Source organism: Saccopteryx leptura, chromosome 1 (genome assembly GCF_036850995.1).
Source record: "Saccopteryx leptura isolate mSacLep1 chromosome 1, mSacLep1_pri_phased_curated, whole genome shotgun sequence".
Lineage (NCBI taxonomy): Eukaryota > Metazoa > Chordata > Mammalia > Chiroptera > Emballonuridae > Saccopteryx > Saccopteryx leptura.
The window spans coordinates 376,912,403-376,936,238 of NC_089503.1; the positions used below are offsets into that span (position 1 = coordinate 376,912,403).

The following is a 23,836-nucleotide window of genomic DNA, read 5'->3' on the forward strand; positions in this document are numbered from 1 at the left end:
CCGGGGACGCAGGCTGGTGGCTGGCTCCCACCTGGTAATCAGGCTTGGTGAAGTAGTCGAGGCTAGCAATGTGGTCCAGGAAAAGGTGGAACTCAGAGGGCATGTGCTTCAGCAGCATCCGGTGCTCGTACTTCTCCTTGATCATCCCTACCTGCTCCTGGAGGCAAGACACACAGCGCGATGGAGCCCTGGCTGCCCCAGCCTCCCTCACCGCCTCAGACCCCGCTGCGCAGGGCTCACCTTGTCCTTGATCTTCCTCCAGGGCAGCTGGCCCACTGCAAACTCCACCAACATGTAGAAGAGGGACCACAGGTCATCGTGGCGGCCCATCTCCTGGGGGTGGGGGTGTAGAGGTCACCCACAGCTCTCAGGTCCTTCCTTCCCTGGGAACAGGGGGCTGACCCTTCACTGAGGTACATCATTCAAGGGGGCCTGGCACCCAGGCTTCTATGGGCAGAGCTGGTTCTCCCTAGAGCCAGGCTCCCTCCCCAACCTGCCAGTATATATAGAATCCCAATCATAACTTCTGTGTGATTTCTCAGCCCACAGAGATTTGTGTTGAGAACAGAGAGGAGGGGAGCCCCCGAAAACACGGAAGAAGGGGAAGTCAAGTACAGAGCCTTCTTCCCATTGGGGTCGCTGGAGTAACAGCTCCCAGCCCCTGCCCCATACTTCTCCCCCACCTCCAGAGCTGCCCCCTCTCCCCCCTCCCCTCTCCCTCGGCAGCAAACGCCACCCTTGACCTGTGCCTTTGCTGCCCTTACATCCCTCAGTCCTGGCGCTGCCACTCACCCGGTTCTTGTGGGCATTGACCGAGGCATAACGAACAGTCCCACGAAAGCCGGCCACATTCCGAGGCTGCAGAGGAGAGAACCCCACCAGGAGCCTCAGCTGCTGCGCCTGACCTTGGCCACATCTCAACCCTGCTTACCAAGCTGACCTCCGCCTACTCTTACTCTGACCGGCTTCCCATAGCACCTCCCACCCCCGCCACGTTGGCCTGGTCGGGAACAAACCTGACACCAATCCTAGTCCTAAACCCGCCTCCTGTCCCTGTGGCTGTCCCTGACTAGAGTGGACAGACAGATGACAGTGTGGGTGTGGCCTCCATCCAGGGCCTAGGCTCAGGGAGACAGGGACGGGCCAGGTGCAGACACAGAGTTGGGTGCTGCTGAGACGAAACACAGCTGGGCCTGTCTGGGCAGCTGCAGAAAACCTGGTGAAGGGTCCGGGAGGCCAGGGGTCCTGTGCACAGCGGTACTCACGGGCCGGACGTCCCCCGTGGTGTTGGTGTACTGCCGGGCCAGCCCGAAGTCCAGCATGTAGCACTTCCTGTAGGTGGATGGCAACCTGCCCATGGCAAAGTTTGACTGCAGGGAGACAGCAGCTGTGAGCCGTGGGCTCCACCCCTTCCCGGCTCACCTCGAGGACCCTCAGCCCACACGCGCTCACATAAGACTGAAACGTGAGCATGTGCAGGTGGTCAGAGCACCTCATCCAAGGGGCAAGTGGGATTGTCCTCATTTTAGAGATGAGGAAACTGAAGGTCAAAGGCTTAGGGGGCTACTCCGAGATCACAAATCAACCAATGGCCCAGCTGACAGTCGAAACTAGTTCTGTCTGGCTCTAAATCAGCGGTTCTCAACCTGTGGGTCCCGACCCCGGTGGGGGTCGAACGACCTAAACACAGGGGTCGCCTAAAGCTATCGGAAAATACATATTTATTATACAATACATTTTTAAATAAAATATGTATTTCTGATGGCTTTAGGCGACCCCTGTGTTTTGGTCGTTCGACCCCCGCCGGGGTCGCGACCCACAGGTTGAGAACCGCTGCTCTAAATCCTTGGGACTTCCTAGCAGGGCAGTAAGTCTTAGTCTAACTAAGGCAACAGGACACCTACATTGTTCTTGCTGTGCAACTGTGGGCCATTCAACCAACCTTTCTGGGCCCCAGTTTTCACCCCTTAAGATTGGCAGTTTTGTCCAGCACCAAAATTCAAGATGTCACAAAAATAGCTACACAGAGTTTCTAGGAAGCCCCAGTCCCTGGTCCCTTTTCCTCTATGCGCCATCCTTCCCCAACCCGTTCACCTGTCTAGGTTCAAGAACTATTCAGGTCAGGGGTGAGGGAGAGAAAGAGAAGTACAGGAGAGGGCGTGGGCGTGGCCCAGGGTGGACAGGGCTCTGTGCTCCTGCAAGGCGGGTGAGAGGGGGAGATGGGGCTTGGGAGGGAGAAGAAGCTGTTCTGGAGAAGTAACAGGGGACCTAGAGCGGGAGAGGAGCTGTGTGTGTGTGGGGGGGTGCTGGGGGGTGCAGTGGGGCAGCCCTCACCGGCTTGATGTCGCGATGCAGGAAGCCCACGGAGTGGATGGCTTCAATGGACTCCAGGATCTGCTTGCCCAGCCGCAGCGTGGTGCTCAGCGTGAAGGTTCCCCGCGGCTGGCTGCGGCGCAGGTCAGCCAGGTTCCGGCCCTGCGGGTGGAGGTGAGGGTAAGCGGCCATCCCCGCCACCGCCACTGTGACACTCTGCCCAGCCTCACCCACGCCACCGGGGGCCACAGTCTCCCTTCTCAGCTCCCCACCGCAGGGGCTGCAGCCCACGTTCAGGGTGAGACTGGGGGGAGGACGGACCACAGACTCACCTGGAGCTGCATCACCACGTAGTTAAACTTCTCGTTCCGCCCACAGCCAATAAAGCGGCACACGTGGTCTTTCCCTGAGGGGCACAGACAGGGGTCGTCCAACTCCTCCTCCTTCTCCCTCACTTCCAACCCTGAGGTGGGCTCCTCGTAGCCTCTGGATTCCTGGTCCCCCGCCATCCCCGACCCCTTGACCGCTTTGTATCACCACCCCCGCCCTTGGGCTCATCCTCATTCTTAGACTCTGGTCCCTTCGCACCTTGTCCATCACCACCCCTCTTGGCTCCTTCCCTCCACCACACTCCACCTCCTCCCCAGCTTCCTGTCCCATCACTTCTCCCAGGCCCTGGCTCCATCACCTTCACCCCCTCTGATCCTAGGTCCACACCTTGCAGCTTTTTGAGCACAGCCACCTCCATCTTGAGGACCTGCTTGGGCTGCTGAGCTGACTCCACCTTGAGGGCCACATTCTCCCGGGTCAGCAAGTCCATGGCCTCGTAGATCTCACCAAAGCCCCCGCCCCCAATCTTTTTTAGCTGCAGAGACAGGTGGGATGGGGGTGGGGGAAATGGGGGACACAAGAATCAGACTGAGCAGCTCCTCATCCCGCCCATTGCTGGGTCGTAGCCTTCACTGATAGGCGCAGGGGCCATCCTTGAAGGGGCGGACCCCATGCCTCCCTTCCTTGCCCCACCCACCAGGGCCCCGCCTCCTTTCCTAGTGCCTGAGACAGACAGCTCAGCTCATGGGTGGACAACCCCCCCACACACACACACACACACACACACGGCCAGATGTCAGAGTGGGCAGCAGGACAGGGTCTGAGACATGTGACATCATATAGACATGGAGACAACTTTATGTGGGATTCTGAAGAGATAATGGACTGTCGTGAATCTTTTCTTCTCTAGGACAGTAAGTCTTACGCTCTCCCCAATCCACTGCAGAGACTGAGCCACCTCCAGAGAGAAAACCAATTTCCAGAACCTCCCAGATTTAGAGTGAATCTCCCAGGAAGAGGTTGGCATAATCCCAAAAGCTGTCGCCAGAGTATTGGGGAGGGGTGTTTGATGGAGGAGACTCAGGCAAGGGTGCTCACTGCCCATGCCTGCTACTGAAGCTCACATCGCTCCCTAGGCCCCTGCTCAGGTGCCCAAGACCAAGGTGAGCCTCCTCTTCAGGGCAAGGGACACGCAGGAGCATGTGGGCATGGAGGTTTGGAGAGAATCTGCTTATGGCCGGGGGCAGTGCCGTGGAGATCTAATCCTCCAGGCCTTCCTCCTCCACATCCCAGGGCAGGTAGTGAGAAAGGACAGAGAGCATGGTGATGGAGGAGGAATCAGCAAGGGGAGAAGAGCGAAGCCCAGTTATGGGAGGAGTGAAAGTCATGTCAAGTCCGAGGCCCAGGGTTCTTGGAGAGTGAAGGCGCTGCTGGCAATGATGAGGGACACTGGAGAAGGTGTTGAGTTCTAAGTTGTAATTCCTTTGGGTTCAGAAAGATGTACAGTCACTCTTTGCCTTTTCAGGAAGCCTGCCCCTCATGGGTGGCCTGCCCTCCGGAGCCCTCGCTTGCAATCTTTTTTTTTTTTTTTTTTTCATTTTTCTGAAGCTGGAAACAGGGAGAGACAGTCAGACAGACTCCTGCATGCGCCCGACCGGGATCCACCCGGCACGCCCACCAGGGGGCGACGCTCTGCCCACCAGGGGGCGATGCTCTGCCCATCCTGGGCGTCGCCATGTTGCGACCAGAGCCACTCTAGCGCCTGGGGCAGAGGCCACAGAGCCATCCCCAGCGCCCGGGCCATCTTTGCTCCAATGGAGCCTCGGCTGCGGGAGGGGAAGAGAGAGACAGAGAGGAAAGCGCGGCGGAGGGGTGGAGAAGCAAATGGGCACTTCTCCTATGTGCCCTGGCCGGGAATCGAACCCGGGTCCTCCGCACGCTAGGCCGACGCTCTACCGCTGAGCCAACCGGCCAGGGCCTCGCTTGCAATCTTATTGACTTGTAACTGGTCAGCCACAGCTGGACTTGCTAATGAGTGAATGGAGGTGGCTATGATCTGCCACCCTGTACCTGTCCTGAACCACCTGAGTCTCAGAGCCCTCCCCTTAGCAGTTATCAGGACTTAGATACCCAGGAAACATTTAATGGTGGTTGAAATATGGGAAGGAAGGGAGGAAGGGGGCAGGGCTCAGCCCTGGGACTACCCAGCAGGTGACAACTGAAACCACTCTAGAAAGGAAGACTTAGAAGAGCAGTGGAAGGCTGGATGGGCTCTTGCTCACTCTGGTGCCCAGGAGGGAGACGCAGAAAGAGAGGAGAGGCAGAGCAGTGAGAAACCAGAGTCCCTCTCTCCTTGAGACAAAAGTTGAAGGTCAGACTTCTAGAAGAATTTCAGAACCAGGAGGGGACAGACACAGACAGGGGAAGCAAGGGCCTGTCTTCCTCTAGGGAACCTTAAACTCGGGGAGATTTTAGTATGTTCCGGATTCCTTTGTGGTTTGCTGTGTGTGCACATGGAGGAAAGGGCAGGGGGAGGAGAAAAATCACCGCATCTCAGAGGATCTGTGCTCCTGGCTCACAGACATCTTATCTGCAAAGGCACCCAACAACACAGGTGAGGAAAGTCACAGGAGTCGCCATTTTGCACAGAAGTAAAACTAAGGCACAGAGATCAAAGTACCTGGCCCCAGAACACACTCAGCCAGTAAATAACAAAGCTGAGTGTCATTTAAAACCAGGAAATCTGATACGAAACCCACACTCTGAACAAGATGTCACAGGAACAGTTGATCGCACTGGAATTAAAAAGTGTCAGAGCTGAGATTCAAGCTAAGATCTACTAGGCTCCAAAATCCTTGCTAGAGATGGTAAGGAGGGGTCAGGGAAATCAAGACATTTCCAACACCTACTCCCCAATTTCCCAGGGTGCCCAAGGGTATTTCTCTACCACCTTCATTTCCAAACAGAGCCTGTTTTTCCTTCTTTAGGCCCTTTGCTACCCTCATCCATCCTTTACAGAACTCCCTAGGGTGGGGAGCCTGGCATCTGCCCCACCCACTCACCCAATACCCCTCCTCCCCAGGCCCTCATCCATGGGCCACAGCAAGCAAAGTGACTAGGCCCATAATATTTTTAGGAGGCAATGAAAATGTTTGCATTTTTTTTAATCAAAAGGAAAAGCACTACTCTGACCAGGCAGTGGCGCAGTGAACAGACCATCGGACTAGGACTCGGAGGACCCAGGTTCGAAATCCCGAGGTCACCAGCTTGAGCGTGGGTTCATCTGGTTTGAGCAAAGCTCACCAGCTTGAGCCCAAGGTCATTGGTTCGAGCAAGGGGTCACTCGGTCTGCTATAGCCCCCAGGTCACGGCACATATGAGAAAGCAGTCAATGAACAACTAAGGTGCCACAACGAAGAGTTGATGCTTCTCATCTTCTCCCTTCCTGTCTGTCCCTATCTGTCCCTCTCTCTGTCTCTCTCAGTCCCTGTCACACAAAAAAAGAGGAGAAGCCCTAGCTGCATAGCTCGGTGGGTTAGAGCATCACCCTAAGTCACAAGGTTGTGGGTTTGATTCCCAGTCAGGCACCTGCAGATCAGTGTTTCTCTTTCTCTCTCTCTTTCTCTAAGCCTTCCTCTCTCTAAAGTCAATAAACAATTTTTAAATTAAAAGTAATAAATAAAATCAAAAGGAGAAAAAAATGAACTTTTAGGTCAAAAAGAAAATTTTAATATATAACATTATTTATTCCTCTTTATCCAAATGTAGTCATAAAACCCAGTAGTAACAGGAATGTTCTCTCAAACTGCCTCACCAGACTCTGATCCCTGCCCTGCCGAAGGACCTCCCTGAAGTGGAGGAGAAATGCAACATAATAGAACCAGCATTCACAGAGGAAAAAGGAAGCCTGGCTTCTTGGCCCAGCTCTGGCTAACCCAGGGTTTCTTAAACTTACTGAGGATCCACTTTTCCTCCTCCTCTGTAAAAGGAGAGTTGGACTAGAATTGGTCACAAAGACTCCACCAGCTCTATCTATGGTTCTGATTCTTGGATGGGCTGATTCTCGGGAAGTCAGCCAGGCAGACCTGGGTCTACCTACCAGTTACCGTAACTTGGCAAGTTAACTAATCTCTGTGCCTCTGTTTCTACACCTGTGAAATGAGGCTAACAGTATCTACATTTTTTCTACAGCATCTGGCAATAGTAAATGCTCAAAACAAACAAATGCTAAGTTCTGTTACAATTATTATTACTATTATTGTTTGCTATTCTGATTCTGAGAAGCTTGCATCAAGAAGAAAATGTTATTATTTTTAAATACCCACCTAGTGCCACTGACCCTCATTTTCTCCTGGCTACAGCCCACCTCTGGGCAACTTGTTTTTGGTCCTGAGCTTCGCCTCGTGCCTCTGTCCCATCCCTCACGGGAAGATGGCTGAGGGGAGGCACCTGGCACCCCACCATCTCTAGCGCTCCAAGGGCCAGGGAGGACGTGAGCAGCGAGGTAAGCTGGCAAAGACTGTGCGCATGCCCCCTTTCCTCACTCCCTCATGTCATTTCTCTTCCCACTCATCCCCTACTTCCTCCTTCAAAAAGCACCATGGGATTCTAATCTAAGCTCATGATCACCATCTTCTTCTCGCCTCTTCAGTACAAATATCCTTCTTCCTCCAATCTACCAGCACAAGAAGCTCTGGTAGCACTCCTCACTTTGCCCGACCTTCATTCCTTTGATTACTGTCCTTCCTGGTTCCTCCTCCCCTAGTCTGTCTTGTTACTCTCCTTCTCAGAAAGTCCCCCTCAGGGACACAGACAGCCCTACCCTCAGTTCTTCAGCTCCTCCGCTGCCCCCACCCTTCGCAAGACATCTCTGACAAAGCTGCCACCTTTGCCCCAATCCCTGGACCTTGAAGGGACCTGTCCAACAGGGTGGCTGTTGCCATGGAGACCGACCTGCATCCAGTCCCCACTCTCCTCTCAAACCCAATCCCTGGTAGGCTGAACCTCTTCCCCCAACACACACACACACACACACACACACACACACACACACACACACAGGCTCAGTATAGACCTGATCAATGCTGTTCCCCTTCTCTTCCTCCTGGCTCCCCACCCAGGTGCAGACCCACAGCTCACACACCATCACCCCACAATCCACCCACATTAGCCTGCCCCCACAATGGTAAGAGGCACGCAGAAAGCTCTTATGCGACTAAAAGGGGGACAGGACAGGGACTGATTTACAGTAGGTCCTGATTCCCAGACACTGCCTTTCCCCCAATCCTCAAGCGTCCTCCTCCCACCCAAACCCAAACCCTCCAGAAGGCTCGGACTATAATTCCCAGCAGGCCGAGCAGCCTAAAGTCCTGGGCTAGAGGAGCAAGGCACGCTGGGAGATGGAGTCTCGGCGTGTTGCACCTGCCGCAGGAACTAGTGAAGGAGGAGGGTGGATGGAGAAGATGGAGTGCGGATGCAGTGGGAGCAGCCTGCAGAGCCTCCTTCCCTGAATCTAAGTCTTTCCTTCCTCTGCGGAAGCGGAGGGACACATGCTCACTCCCTGCCCTTCTCCAAGGTCCGGCAAAGAAAGAGCTCCCTCCCCCCATCCTCGATCCTCCCCCAACTGAGCTCTGCAGCTCCTGCTCCGACATCCAACCAGGAGTTGTTCCAGGCTGGGACCGACCAACGTGACCTCGCCGGGAAAGGGATGAGAGAGAGGGCGGGGCTGGAGAGAGGGCACTCGGAGAAAGCGATTGTCCAAAAGTGTAGGCAAAAATAATGACCTGCAAACAGTATGCAAATGAGCTGAGGGGCACCTCCCTCTTAGGGTAAGTGCGCTTAAGGCACCTGTTTTCACAGGTTTCCAGATCCCCTACCCCGCCCCTCCCCTCCGGCCCCTTTCTCTGCACCGCCGGGTCACTCACTCACCACCTTCCAGCGATCCTTGACCACGTAGTTGGCCGGCAGGATGTCGGCCTGCTCCCCTCCCCCACTCATGTTGGTTTCGTCCTTAAGAGCAGCTGCTAGGCACTGCATCCGCCAGCCGGAGGGAGGGGTGTCCGCAGGGCCTGCCCTGGGGGGGCCATCTACCTGGGGGAGTGGAAAGGGGCTGTGAGTGCGTTGAGCCACAAACCAAGGACCTCTATTCTAGCAGGCATCCTTCCCGGTCCCACTGGACAGATGCTTCAGGGCTTACTGGGGGAAGGTCCGTAAGCGCCCTGGGGGAGGTCAAAGGAGAAGACAGTACTCTCCACAGGAAGGGAGATTCAAACTACAAACTGGAGATGTGAAAACTAGCAACACACACTGATGAAAAAATTGGAGGAAAATGATGAGCAAGCAGGCTGTGGAGAAAGCTTTTCCCATAGAGACATATGCTAGCTAATGTGGGGGAGACTTACTACCCAAGGAGCACACCAACTGGAACCCATGCTTATACTGGGGAGGCCTAAGCCAGGAAAGACCAGTCCAAGTAACTCGATCTGTGGTCCCTCGCACCCACACCTTCCTTGTGCCACAAAGTGCCAGGGAGCTGTGCATCTGAGGCTTACTGAAAGGGGAGAACTGCTGACAAAGGGGTGACCCCTGGAGACACACCCCAGAGTGACAGAGACCTACCAGCCAACCGTGGGAGATGTGATACTCAGAGAATGAGGAGATACCCGACAGCCCCTCAAGGATGGTACTGAGTGAGGATTCAGTGGCTGAGAGGCACACACCATTCTCATGGGAAGCCCAAACCACTGCCACAGCCCTGGGCTTGACAAGCAAGGGTGAGAATGATGATGTGAACATAAGGCAGTGGACTCAAGACACGGATATTAGGGGGACAGTAGCTAAAGTGGTCACTCAGAAGGAGAGAAGCAGGTCAAATGGGGAGGAATTGGGGACTGATGGGGAGCGGAAGAGGCCTAATGAGGAGTGACAGGGAGCAGCAGGTCTGGGGTGGCATGGAGTGAGAGAGCCTCTGACCACACCTTCCTGGGTCTGCTCAGAAACCAACAAGAAAGAACACAGCTCTGCTTGCGTTAGGATAGGTAGAAGCTGGATAGCAGGGAGAGTGTCCCAACTGTGAGGGTTGGGAGCCAGCCAGTGTCACCCAGAGAAATGCACATGTGTGTTTGTATATATATCCTTCTATGTGAGTGTCTATATATGTCTTTGTGTGTCTTTTGTTTAATAAACATATTGGGGTGGCATTAGTTAATAAGATCATATAGGTTTCAAGTGTACAATTCTATGATACATTATCTGTATATTGCATTGTGTGCCCATAATCCAAAGTCAAACCATCTTCCATCACCATATATTCGGCCCCCTTTCACCTTTAGTAACCCCACTAGAGTGTCTCTCTGTATCTGTGTGCGTGTGTGTGTGTGTGTTTATGGCTATGTCTGTACATCTGTGTCTCTGTGTGCTTATGTGTGTTTTTGTGTCTCAGTGTGTGATATGTATGTTCAGGCACAGGATCAGAAGAGATAACTTTTTGAAATCTCTGCCAACCCAGTACAGGAATGGAACCAAGATCTTTCCTTCTTTTCTTTCCCTTTTTTTTTAAATAAGCACACTGCCCTGCCCTCACAATGACCCTGGAGAGTCACAGATGGAAGGAAGTCACTCAAGCTAGGATTGTGGGGGGGTAGGGGTGGCGTAAAGAAGAGGAAGTGTCTAAGATATCTATGGATGGGATGGGAACTCCGTAAACCTGTCTCTCCTTGGTCTGGAATAATTCCCCAGCGCTCCTGTGTCTGGCCATCCTGATACAGGAATGGTGAATAGCATGGAATGGTGAATGCATGCAAACAACCTTCAACAGGTCGTGGTGTGCCATGAGGGACATGTGGAAAAGGGATATTCATGGGGAAGGGCACTGTCACTCTTTTTCTGACTTGCTTCAAATGACTCGGCTAACTGTTCCCTCCTATCCACACGACTTCAGAGTATCAGAGCTGTGGGGATATCAAATAAGCCTCTGCCCGCCTTTTGCCAAGTGGCATACAGGGCAGGAGTTTGCAGGGCTGTGAGGGCATTGGTAGGGTGAAGGGAGAGGTAGGGATGACGAGATTCTGGAATACACATGGAGGAGACAGGTTAGGACAAGATAAAAGAAGCCATTGAACGAGCAGAGAGGGAGGCTTGAGGAGTTGAACAGGGTGACCTCTGGTGGGCCTTCCAGCCCTGTGACGGTGGATTCTATATGAGAAAAATTTAGGTCCGGCTCCCATTTCATAGATGGGCAAGCCTAGGAGGAACAGGTGAGGTGGGGAAAGGAAGAGTGGAGGCAGGAGGATAAATGAGGGTCCCTGCCTCTCCCTATTCACCATCCTTCCCAACTCTCTGCCTCAGAGGACCACACTCAACTCAAGACTCGGGTTGGATGACGGGAACACAAGTAATCTGGCTGTCCCTTTACTGCCCCCTCAGGGCCCGCTGGGTGTGTGGAGGCTGGGTGTGTAGGGAGAGAGGCTGTGGAGGAGGTTTTTATGAACATATGTCTGAGAGTGTGGGCCTAACGATGAGAGAGAGCGCTAAGTGGTTGGTAGCTCCTCATGGTATGTGAAGGCAGGTACTGGTGTGTACCTATGCAAAGTGCGAGTCACTATGTGTGGGAATCTGGGAGCCCAGGTAAGGAGAGGTAAAGGAGACCAGCCACGGGTAATGGAAAAGTGTGAAAAGATGTGTGGGAGGGGGCAGAGGGGAATGAAAGGGACCAGGGGTGACAGGATCGGCAGAGGGTGTTGGGTCAGATGAGAGATCATGATGGCCAGTGAGGAAGCCACAGGACCAGGGCAGGAGTTTCCAGGCACAGTTGAAGGGGTGAGGAAGTTGGTCAAACAGCTAGTGGAAGCAATGGAGGGGCTGAGGACAAGGGAGGGAGATTATGGAGACAGCTGGAAACGACTTGTCAGGAGTGACAGGGACAGAGGTGAGAAGTGAGGAGCAAAACCCCTGGAGGGCAGGCAGGAAAGGGTGGGTATGTGTGCTGGGGGCAGGGAGCTGGTCCAGGCCTCCGATGCGGCCCAGGCAGTGTAGGCCAGCGTCCCGGCTCGGGCGGAGACGGCAGCAGGGAGGGGGCGCTGGCGAAGGCTGCGCGGGGAGGTGAGCCCGGCCCGAGGCCCGACGAGACCGAAGAGGAGCCCCCGCCCGGCCCCCGCCCGGCCCCGCCCCGCCTCACCTGCTCTGTGCCCGCTGCGGCTGAGGCTGCGGCGGCGGCGGCGGCGGAGGCAGCGGCTCGGGGCGGCGCATCCCCCGGGGCCCGGGCGGGGCGGGGGCGGGGGCGGCTCAGTGCGGCGCGGGGCGGCCCGCTCCCTCCCGCGGCGGCGGCGGCGGCGGCCTCCCGACCGGGACCATCCCGGCCCGGCCCGGCCCCGATCCTCCTCGGCGAAGGCGGCGGCCGCAGCAGAGCGGGGAGCTGCCCACAATGCACTGCGCCGCCAGCATCAGCACCAGCCCTGACATCACCGCCCCACCGCCCCGGCTCTTACATCACCGCCCTTTCTCTGACATCACATTCTACTCTGCCCCTCTCTCCACTCCTGCAGCTCAAATACTCGCTCGCGCGCGCGTGGTCCTCTCTAACGTTTAGGATTTCTAAACTGGTCTCAATCATTCTCTCGATCCCCATTCCCCAACAGAGCCCCATCACTCTTTACCTGTCCCCCATAAACCTCACCTATCTCCATCACTCTATCTTCTCCACTCCCAGTATGTTCTTATTACTCCTCGCCTGTCCTTATCAGCCTTGACTGATTCCCCCACTCCAGCCTCCATATAGTCATATTATTTTCCTCTAAATTCATTTCCCCTCACCTGCCATACATTCCCACTCCCATTTCTTCTAACACCATTCCTCACCTATAACTCTCACCTCAACACATATACACCTTACCTCCTGGCTCTACCTGTGTTTTTCTTTCTTCGGTCCTTTCTCCCATCTGTTGACAAACTGTGCCATTGACAATCACTGCTTACCAAATAAGATGCACACTCTTTACTGCGTCATTAAAAATTCCTCCCAACATGGGCTCACAGAGGCTTTAACTACCCTCTGACAGGTTGGATTACTCAACATTCGCTGAACATTTGCACTTTGTCTCTCTCGGGCCTTTCCTTCCATCCTGATGCCTTCGATAAAAGCATACTGAGCACCTTCAACAACAACAATAATAGCAACAAATATTCCTGTCAGTCACTATTCTAACTTGACACATATTCCTCATTTAATTCTCATAACAACCCTATGAGTAGCAGTACTAATGTTGTACCCATTTTATAGATGAAGAAACTAAGATACAGAGATTTGAGTAATTTGCCTTAGGTTACACAGCTAGCAAGTGCTATAGCTGGGATTCAAGATACAGAGATTTGAGTAATTTGCCTTAGGTTACACAGCTAGCAAGTGCTATAGCTGGGATTCAAACCCTGGCTCCTGAGTCCACGCTCCTAACCACTCTGCTGGGAGGAAGTGTCGCTGAGTCTGCAAAAACAGTCAGAAGAGGCATCTCAGAAAAGGTGCGTCTAACTGTTATTTGAAGGATTAGAAGGAGTTTTCCGACAGACTTGTGTGGCCAGTGCAGAGGGTGGGAGAGACTTCCGGGCTCGGAGGACAGCCTGAGGCGAGCTGCGGTAGGCAAGTGCGAGGTCACAAGGGGCCGTGCTCAGAAGGTCGGACCTTCTCCACCTCCTGTTTGAAGGCATTGGACAGTGTGGTGACCATCCAGATGCCCTTGCACAATCTAGATCGTCATTCCCCAGGCTGACTCCCTCTCTGGAAATTTCTCTTGGCCTAGAGAGATGCCTTGTTCAAGATCATGCGCACTTCCTGGGGCATCCCATATCTAATCAGTGATCAACTTGTGAGTACAAAGGTTTTGCCCCCTTCCTCCAACTTGGGACAGGTCTGAAGGGACATTCATTTTCAAAATTCCTGATAGGGTCAACTGGCTTCTATTGAGACTTCATCAAAGCTCAATTTCCCCAAGGTTGTATCCACAGATGTTGGTCCTCAGAGCACTTCCCAATATGCCTGATGCATGATCATCTCTGTCTCAGGGTCAGTACCTAGGGCAATGAGACCCTTAGACAGGGAATCACGGGAGATTCTAAGCAGAAATAAGACACAGCCTGATCTGAGTATTGGGTTAGAATTCTGGGTTGACAGTTTTTCCAGTACTTTAAAAATGTTGCTCTAGCCTGACCAGGTGGTGGCACAGTGGACAGAGCATCTATCTGGGACTCAGAACACCCAGATTTGAAACTCTAAGGTGGCTGGCTTGAGCACGGGCTCATCCAGCTTGAGTGCAGGCTTTCCAGCTTGAGCATGAGATCATAGATGTGACCCTATGGTCACTGGCTTAGCAAGGGGTCACTGGCTCAGCTTGAACCCCCCAGTCAAGGCACATATGAGAAGCAATCAATGAACAACTAAAAAGTGCTGCAACTACAAGTTGATGCTTCTCATCTCTCTCCTTTTCTGTCTCTCTCTTGTGCATGATTTAAAAAAATAGTGCTCTACTATCCTCTTAAGCTTGCATTGTTTCTTATGAAAACTCTGCAATTATCCTTATCTTTGTTTCTCTTTAATATAATGTGTCTTTTTCTCTTCTGACTACTTTTCAGATTTTCTCTTATTTTTCAATTAAAAAATTTTTTTCAATCTTTTTTTCTTTCCAAGTGAGAGGAGGGAAGATAGAGAAACAGACTTCCACTGGGATCTACTCGGCAACCCCACCTGGGATCAATGCTCTGCCCATCTGGGACTGTGCTTGCAACCGAGCTATTTTTAGCACATGAAGCAGGAGCTCCAAGGAGCCATCTTCAGCATCTGGGGCCAACACACTGGAATCAATCTAGCCATGGCTGTAGGAGGGAAAGAGAGAGAAGGGGGAGGGGTGGAGAAGCACATGGTCGCTTCTCCTATGTGCCCTGACCAGGAATCAAACCTAGGACATCCACACGCCAGCAGCCCTACTACTGAGCCAACTGGCCAGGGCCTAAATCTTTTTTTTTTTTTTTTTAGAAAGAGAGAGGCACCTGGCCTGTGGTGGCGCAGTGGATCGGGTGTCGATCTGCAATGCTGAGGTCGCCGGTTTGAGGCCCTGGGCTTGCCTGGTCAGGGCACGAGTGGGAGTTGACACTTCCTGTTCCTCTCCTCTCTCTCTCTCTCCTCTAAAATGAATAAATAAATAAATAAAAATTTTAAATTATTTTTAAAAAAGAAAAAGAGGCCCTGGCCAGTTTGCTCAGCGGTAGAGCGCCGGCCTGGCGTGTGGGGGACCCGGGTTCGATTCCCGGCCAGGGCACATAGGAGAAGCGCCCATTTGCTTCTCCACCCCCACCCCCTCCTTCCTCTCTGTCTCTCTCTTCCCCTCCCGCAGCCAAGGCTCCATTGGAGCAAAGATGGCCCGGGCGCTGGGGATGGCTCCTTGGCCCCTGCCCCAGGCGCTAGAGTGGCTCTGGTTGCGGCAGAGCGACGCCCCGGAGGGGCAGAGCATCGCCCCCTGGTGGGCAGAGCGTCGCCCCTGGTGGGCGTGCCGGGTGGACCCTGGTCGGGCGCATGCGGGAGTCTGTCTGACTGTCTCTCCCCGTTTCCAGCTTCAGAAAAATACAAAAAAAAAGAAAAAGAAAAAGAAAAAGAGAGAGACAGGAACACCTATCTGCTTCTATATGTGCCCTGACCAAGAAATCGAACCAGCAACCTTTGCACTCTAGAACGACACTCGCAAGCTACATGGCTAGAACTTTATTTTTATTTATTTATTTTTTTAATTTTTTTTTTTTTAGCGAGAGACTGAGAGAAAGGGAGAGAGAGGGGAGGAGGAAGAGAAGCATTCATTTGTTGTTTCACTCAGTGGTACATTCTTTGGTTGCTTCTCATGTGTGCCCTGACTGGGGATCAAACCCACAACCTTGCTTTTTCAAGATGACACTCTTAATCAACTGAGCTAACTGGCCAGGGCAATTAAATCTTTTTAAATTGACTATGAGAGAGAAAAAAACATTGATTTGTTTTCACTTATTTATGCATTCACTGGTTGGTTCTTGTATGTGCCCTGACCGGGGATCAAACCCGCAACCTTAGCATATCAGGATGATGCTCTAACCAACTGAGCTACCGGGCCAGGGATCAGATTTTATCTCTGGTTTTAAACGATTTCATTATGGCGTGCCTTGGTGTAGTTTTATTCATGTTTATTGTGTTTAAATTTTATTGAGCTTCTTGTATCTATGGATTTACAGTTTTCATCAAGTTTGAAATTTTTTTCAGCCATTATTTTCTCAAATATTTATTCTGCCCTCTGTTTTCCTTTGGGGACTTTAATTACCCTGTATATTAGGCTGATTGAAGTTGTCCCATTTATGCTTTGTTCATTTCCCCCCCTCTTTTTACTCACTGTGTTTCATTTTGGATAGTTTCTACTAATACATATTCAAGTTTATTAACTTTTTTTTTTTTTTTGTAGTAGCTAATCTGGTAATAATCCCACCCACTGCATTTTTCATGGTAGCTTACATCTCTGGAAGTTCAATCTGGGTCTTTTAAAATATTCCATGTTCAATTTTTCTTCTAACTTCTTAAACATATTGAGTAGTTATAACAACTCTTTTAGTGTACTTGTCTACTAATTTTATTATCTGAGTAATTTCTGGATTAGTTTCAATTTTTCTTCTCACTATGGGTCATATGGTTCTGCTCCTTTCCATACTATTTTATTGGATGCCAACTATTGTAAATTTTACCTTGTTGAATCCTGAATATTTTTCTATTTCAGTACATATTCTTGAACTCTTTTCTGGGAAGCAATTTATTTATTTAGAAAGAGTCTGATCTTTCCAAAGCTTACTTTTTAATTCTTTTTTAGGTGGGACCTGAGCAGCCTCCAATCTAAGGCTAATTTTCCCCCACCACTGATGCAAACCCCTTTGCCATAGTTTACCCAATGCCCCATGAGTTATGAGATTCTTCACGTCAGCTGGAAGGAACGCTCACAATTCCCATCCTTGAGTGAGCTCCAAGGACTGTTTGCTTTGCTCATTATAGATGGTTCTTTCCCCACTTCAGAGCGTTTCCTCACACCTGTGTGCTGTTCAGTCCTCAGCTGACTGCCGCAGAAAACCCTCTGAAGATTCCAGAGCTCTCTCTCCTCTCCTGTGCTCTATCCTGCAAACCAGCTGCCTTGGCCTCCCTGGACTCCCCACTCTGCCTCCTCAGCTCAAGAAGACAGCTCAGCCTGGGTTCCTCCTGCCTGCAACCTAGAAACCCTGCAGGCATCACACGGGGGCAAACACAGAGTTCACCTGGCTGGCTTTCAGTTGTTCCGGGATTACTGTTGTATGCTGTCTAATGGCCAATGTTCAAACGTCATTGTTTCATATATTCTGCCCAGTTTTGAGGTCATTGAACATGGGACGGACAGTATACAGCAAAGAACACCATCAACAAAATAAAAAGGGAACCAATGGAATGGAAGAAAATATTTGCAAATCATATATCTGGTAAGGAATTAATATCTAATATTTATAAAAAGCTCATAGAATACAATAGAAAAAAACCCTGATTTTATAATGAGCAGAGGATCTGAAAATGACCAACAGGTACATGAAAGGTATCTAATGTCATTATCATCAGGGAAACGCAAATCAAAGCCGCAATAAAATATCACCTCCCACCTGTTAGAATGGCTACTATCAAAAACAGAAAAAAATACGTGTCAGTGAGTATGTGGAGAAAAGCGAACCCTTGTACACTGTTGGTGGGATTGTAATTTGGGGCAGACACTATGGGAAACAGTACTAAGGTCCTTAGAAAACTAAAACAGAACTACCCTACAACCCAGCAATTCCACATCTGGGCATTTATCCAAAGAAAATGAAGTCACTATCTTGAAAAGATATCTGCACCCCCATGCCTATTGCAGCATTATTTACAATAGCCAAGACATGAAAATAACCTAAGTGTTAATTGATGGATGAATGGATAAAGAAAATGTAGTATATTATTCAGTCAATAAAAGAAGAAAATTCTGCCAGTTGACAACATGGATGGACCTTGAAGGCATTACGCTAAGTGAATTAAATCAGATACAGAAAGGCAAATACCGTATCATATTACTTATATGCGGAATCTTAAAACAAAACAAAAAAACAGATACAGGTTGGTAGTTGCCAGAATCAGGGATTGGGGGATGAGGTGAATGAAATGGGTGAAGGCGGTCAGAAGGTACAAACTTCCAGTTATAAGATGAGTAAATCCTGGGGATGTAATGTTCAGTGTGGTGACTATAGTTAATCATCCTGTGTTGTATATTTAAAAGTTGCTAAGAGAGAAAATCTTAAAGATTCTCTTTTATTTCTTTATTTTTTTAGCGAGAGAGACAAGGAGAAGGACAGATACAGACAGAGAGACAGGAAGGGAGAGAAATGAGAGGCATCAATTCTTTGTTGCGGCACCTTAGTTGTTCCTTGACTGCTTTCACATGTGTGCCTTGACCGGGGGTCTCCAGCCCAGCCAATAACCCCTTGCTCAAGCCAGCAACCTTTGGGCTCAAGCCAGCGACCTTGGGCTTCAAGCCAGCGACCTTGGGCTTCAAGCCAGCAACCTTTGGGCTCAAGCCAGCAACCTTTGGGCTCAAGCCAGTGACCCCGTGCTCAGGCTGGTGAGCCACGTTCAAGCCAGTGACCTTGGGGTTTGGAACCTGGGTCCTCTTCATCCCAGGCCTACGTTCTTATCCACTGCGGCACCACCTGGTCAGGCTTAAACGTTTCCATCATAAGAAAAAAAACATATAACTACATGTGGTAATGGATGTTAACTAGACTTTTTGTGGCAATCATTCTGCAATATATACAAATATCCAATCATTATGTTGTATAGCTAAAACTAATACAATATTATATGTCAATATGTCAACTACATCTCAGTTTTTTTAAATCCACATAAGAGAAACTATGATAATCAAACAGAAAAAGGAGCAAGGAAAAACCATGGTAAAGGTATAGCACAAAAGAAGATAATAGGAAAACGATCCAAATATAAATCATTGATTTATAGAGCATTAGCTTTTTAAAAATGCACATATAAGCTGCTTCCTAGAAATACACTTGGAATACACAAAGGCTAAAATTGAAGATGTAACAATATATAAAGTCCAAAATAATTTATTAGGAGAAAAAAGTTGGGTTACATCATAAGGATAAAAACTATACCATCAGGAACATGTTACAATTCTAAACCTATAATCACTTAATAGTAGTCTCAAAATACAAAGAAAAAAATAGGTAAAATTACAAGGACAAAATTAAAAATTCACTGGTTGGAGGTAGATTTTAACAAAATTATGTCAGTAGTTGATTAAAAAACGGGCATTTCCCCTGAAAAGAGTAAGGATATAGAAAAATAGGAAAAGAAAAGTATATATGTGTCGACTATCTATTATATACAATATAGATAATGTATGATCTATTATATTGTACCATATCTATTTCAGGGTTTTTATTACCTATTACATACATAGGTATATTTTATATACAGATATATATATATATGTACATCATAGGTAATATAATATTTATAATAGATTTTATAATATATATTTTAGATAGATCTGAAATAGCTATATCAAAATTTTAAGATTTACTAAAACTGGACAGTGGATACAAGGATATTTGATATATTATTCTCCCTACTTTTCTCATACTTGCAATATTTTTGTAACAATTTAAAAAGTTTAGACACTCTAAAATGGAGCACTAAGACTATTGGTGGGAATATGACTAGTGTAGCCACTACGGAAAGCATTATGGAGTTACCTCAAAAAATTAAAAATAGAACCATGTTATGACCCAGCAATTCCACTTCTGGGAATACATCCAAAGAAACCCGAAACTCTAATTTGAAAAACTATATGCACCCCTGTGATCATTGCGGAGTTATTTACAACGACCAAGATTTGGAAGCAGCCTCAGTGCCCATCAGTAGATGAGTGGATAAAAAAAAGCTGTGGTACATTTACACAGTGGAATACTACACAGCCATAAAAAAGAAGGAATTTTTAGCCCTGTGACAGCATGGATGGTGCTGGACAGCACTATGCTAAATGAAATAAGCCAGCCAGAGAAAGACAAGTACCATATTATTTCAGTGATATGCGGGATCTAATGAACAAAATGAACTAACAAGCAAAATAGAGGCAGACTCACAGAGAAAGAGCAGGCTCACAGCTGTCGGGGTGGCAGATTCTGGGTGTGGGGAGTGGAGGGATTGAACAAAAAAGAAAAGAACTCAGGGACATGGACAACAGTGGTGTGATTGCAGGGGGAGGGCATTGGGGAAAGCTGAGGAGGGGTTGGGGGATAAATGGTGATGGAGGGAGACTTGACTTGGAGGGGTGAACACACAATACAGTGTACAGACAACGTGTTGCAGAATTGCGCACCTGAAACCTGTATAATTTCGTTAACTAGTGTCATCCCAATAAAGTCAATAAAAAGGAAAAAAATAAAAAAAATAAAGCAAAATGGAGCACTTAGCCTGGATTCCCTGTTTTGGTCTTTACAGATGAGAGACCTGAGAGTTGTTTCTCCCTTTTTGCAGAATTTCCATCATAGGAAATGTCACAAGCAAGAAAACATCCTAGCAACTGGATGGGGAAGAAGGCAGACTAAAAATATACCCAGGCAGGGGAATACAGATGATATTCAGACAGTCTCAGCCCTGTTTCCTCTACAACGTATCTGAGAAAGGAAAGGCACATTTGAAACAAACAAACAAAAACACAGGAGGATAGCTCTGGTCCCCACAACACCTTGGCCAGAAGCAGGAGTTTGGTGTGGGTGTTAGAGAGCAGGAGTGTGAGGACATGCTGGGGGAGTCCTCCATGTGCTTGATTTCTGTCTTCTTTGAGTCGCTCTGCCTCTTGCACATCACTGCATGGCATAAATTGACTTCCCCATTTTTAAAAAAGATATTATTTATTGACTTTCGAGAGAGGAGAGAGAGAGAAAGGCAGGGGGAGGAGGAGCGGGAAGCATCACCTCGTAGTCTCTTCTTGCATGTGCCTTGACCAGGCTAGCCCAGGATTTTGAACCAATGACCTCAGCATTCCAGGTTGATGCTTTATCCACTGTGCCACCACAGGTCAGGCTGGGCTTCTCCCATTCTTTTTTTTTTTTTTTGTATTTTTCTGAAGTTGGAAATGGGAAGGCTGTCAGACTCCAGCATGCGCCCAACTGGGATCCACCCGGCATGCCCACCAGGGGGCGATGCTCTGTTGCAACCAGAACCATTCTAGCGCCTGAGGCAGAGGCCATAGAGCCATCCTCAGTGCCCGGGCCAACTTTGCTCCAATGGAGCCCTGGCTGCGGGAGGGGAAGAGAGAGACAGAGAGGAAGGAAAGGGGGCGGGCTGAGAAGCAGATGGGCGCTTCTCCTGTGTGCCCTGGCCGGGAATTAAACCCAGGACTCCTGCATGCCAGGCCGACGCTCCACCACTGAGCCAACCAGACAGGGTCACTTCTCCCATTCTTGAGCTAAGGCTAGTCCTTTCCAAACCCAAACAGAGGCCACAGTGTCCGACTCTTCTTTACTCCTTTTTGTAGCTCCTTTAATGCACATCACTGAGTGTCTTGCACAATGAAAATGCTTTAAAAAATATATAGCCTCAATGCTGTAGATAAAAAGAGACATAAAAGACATAAAAAATAAGCAAGGTTAAATGGTATGTCCAGGGAGGCACACTGGGGTTATAAAATTGTAAAGAAACATAAAGAAGTGGATTTATGTTCGTTTTTATCCTTACTATAAAAGTAAGGGCAGTGGTTACTTTTGGAGGGAAAAGGGGGGCTGTGATTAAGATGGGACACATAGATACTTCTGGGTGGTTGCAAGAGTATCTGTCTTATAATAATGTATTTGTTTTAAGGTGGTTTTTAGCAGGTGGATTTTATCCTTTTTTTAAAAAAATGAGAGGGGAGATAGAGAGACAGACTCCTGCATGCACCCCAACAGGGAGCTACCCAGCAACCCCCACCTGAAGCCAATGCTCGAATCAACCAAGTATCCTCAGCACCAGGAGCCATGACACTCGAACCAATTGAGCCATTGGCTGTTAGAAGGAAAGAGAGAGAGGAGAGGAAAGGGGAGAGAAGAAGATGGTTGCTTTTCATGTGTGCCCTGACTGGAGATTGAACCTGGGAAACCTGCAAGCCAGACAGACATTCTATCCACTGAGCAGTCCAGCCAGGTCCAGATTTTATCTTTTTCTTTTTTCTTTTTTTATGTGAGAGGAGGGGAGAGAGACAGACTTCCACAAGTGTCCAGACCAGGATCCACCTTACAACCCCTGTCTGGGGTCAATGCTCAAATCAACTGAGCTATTTTTAGCACCTGAGACTGGTGCACTTGGACTTATAGAGCTATCCTCAGCACCCAGGGCCAGTTCTTGAACCAATCAAGCCACTGGCTGCAGGACTGGAAGAAGGAAAGAAGGGGGAAGGGAAAGGAAGCGAAGCAGATAGTCAACTCTCCTGTGTGCCCTGACAGGGAATCAAACCCGGGACGTTCGCACGCTGGGCTGATGCTCTATCCACTGAGCCATCTGGCAAGGTCCAGATTTTATCTTATAATAAAAATATTTTTATCAGTATGTTCCCTGAATGAATGATGGGTGGACCTTGGCATTAAGCATCAATAGTTGCTAACATCAAAAAAGAGAGGTAACCAGGCAGTATGTGTCCCATGATGGGAGTGCACACCACCACCTGTGAAACAGCCTTGCTCAAAACTGCTCCTGCCTGACCTGTGGTGGCACAGTGGATAAAGCGTCGAACTGGAAATGCTGAGGTTGCCGGTTTGAAACCCTGGGCTTGCCTGGTCAAGGCACATATGGGAGTTGATGCTTCCAGCTCCTCCCCCCTTCTCTCTCCCTCTCTCTCTCTCTCTCTCTCTCTCTCTCTCTCTCTCTCTCTCTCTCCCTCTCTCTCTCCTCTCTAAAAATGAATAAATAAAATAAAAAATAAAATAAAAAAATAATAATTGTTTCCTAAATAAAAAACAAACCAAAAACTGCTCCTGAATCTCATCAAACCTCTAGGTCTAACTTCAGTTTAAAGGGCAGAGGAACACTTTAAATGACACCACAGCCACCTCTAGACTGTAGTAAACTGCAGGATAAATGAGGGAAGGGGACAGGCTATGCAGGAGAACATGTTGATTAAAATAGACCTAAAAGACCTGTCAACCAATCACTTATGTGACTCCTGCTTTTAAACAAATAAATTGTAAGCAAACATCTATAATATTTCTAAGACAATTGGAGATTTGAACACTGATGGAATATTTGATGATGCTAAAAAATTTTGTTAAAAATTTTCAGTGGTGATAGTAATATTTTTGGTTACCTTTAAAAAAAAAGTATCTTTAGAGGCACATTAAAATATTTACAGATGAAATAATATGACCTTGAATTTGCAACAAAATATTATAGTGAGCCTGACTAGGTGGTGGTAGTGGCAACGGCGGTGCAGTAGATAGAGCATGGCCTGGGATGTGGAGGACCCAGGTTCGTAACCCTGAGGTTGCTGGCTTGAGCGTGCGCTCACCAGCTTGAGCACGGGGTTGTGGCTTGAGTGTGGGATCAGAGACATGACCCATGGTCACTGGTTTGAACCCAAAGTGTTGTGGACTGTAAATGGCAAAAAGCCTTTGTAGATTCGAGGCTTAGCAAAAGGCTAAGTTCTCCCCCTCCATCTCCATATTTAGTTATTATGCTGAGTATTTGCACCCACTTCACTTGCTTCCTTAAGTTGCTGGAAGCAATTTACATGTCCTTCCTCTTACTCTTTGTTCAGATGTTGATTTAGCTTATGCATGGTAGGGGGATCCCTGTTTATGCCTTGGGAGAGTTCCTGTTTTAGCCTGGGATGTGTAACTTTGTATCGAGGACTTCCTTGATTTGCATATGGCTATATAATAAAGTAAACTGGGGCTATGGGGCACTTGGATATTGCCATCAGCACTTGAAGAGTTCTCCCCGTCCCATCTTTTTTTATTTTTTATTTTTCTGAAGTTGGAAACGGGGAGGCAGTCAGACAGATTCCCGCATGCGCCTGACTGGGATCTACCTGGCCCAGATGCTCTGCCCATCTGGGCCATTGCTCTGTTGCAACCAGGGCCATTCTAGCGCCTGAGGCAGAGG

At 49.1% G+C, this 23,836-nt stretch overlaps 1 protein-coding gene across 1 annotated transcript in view; it reads right to left on the reverse strand.

The window, feature by feature from the left end:
- Positions 1-11,897, reverse strand: part of TTBK1 (tau tubulin kinase 1) — a 41,973-nt gene extending 30,076 nt beyond the window's left edge. Inside the window, exons 1-9 of the mRNA XM_066359367.1 lie at positions 11,819-11,897; positions 8,572-8,733; positions 3,031-3,178; positions 2,646-2,719; positions 2,335-2,475; positions 1,266-1,370; positions 793-858; positions 241-333; positions 32-157 (exon numbers count right to left, since the gene is read on the reverse strand). Coding sequence (XP_066215464.1) covers positions 32-157; positions 241-333; positions 793-858; positions 1,266-1,370; positions 2,335-2,475; positions 2,646-2,719; positions 3,031-3,178; positions 8,572-8,679 — 861 coding nt within the window. The 5' untranslated portion in view covers positions 8,680-8,733; positions 11,819-11,897. The remainder of the gene's footprint in view (positions 1-31; positions 158-240; positions 334-792; positions 859-1,265; positions 1,371-2,334; positions 2,476-2,645; positions 2,720-3,030; positions 3,179-8,571; positions 8,734-11,818) is intronic.
- Between the last annotated feature and the right edge of the window lie 11,939 nt (positions 11,898-23,836).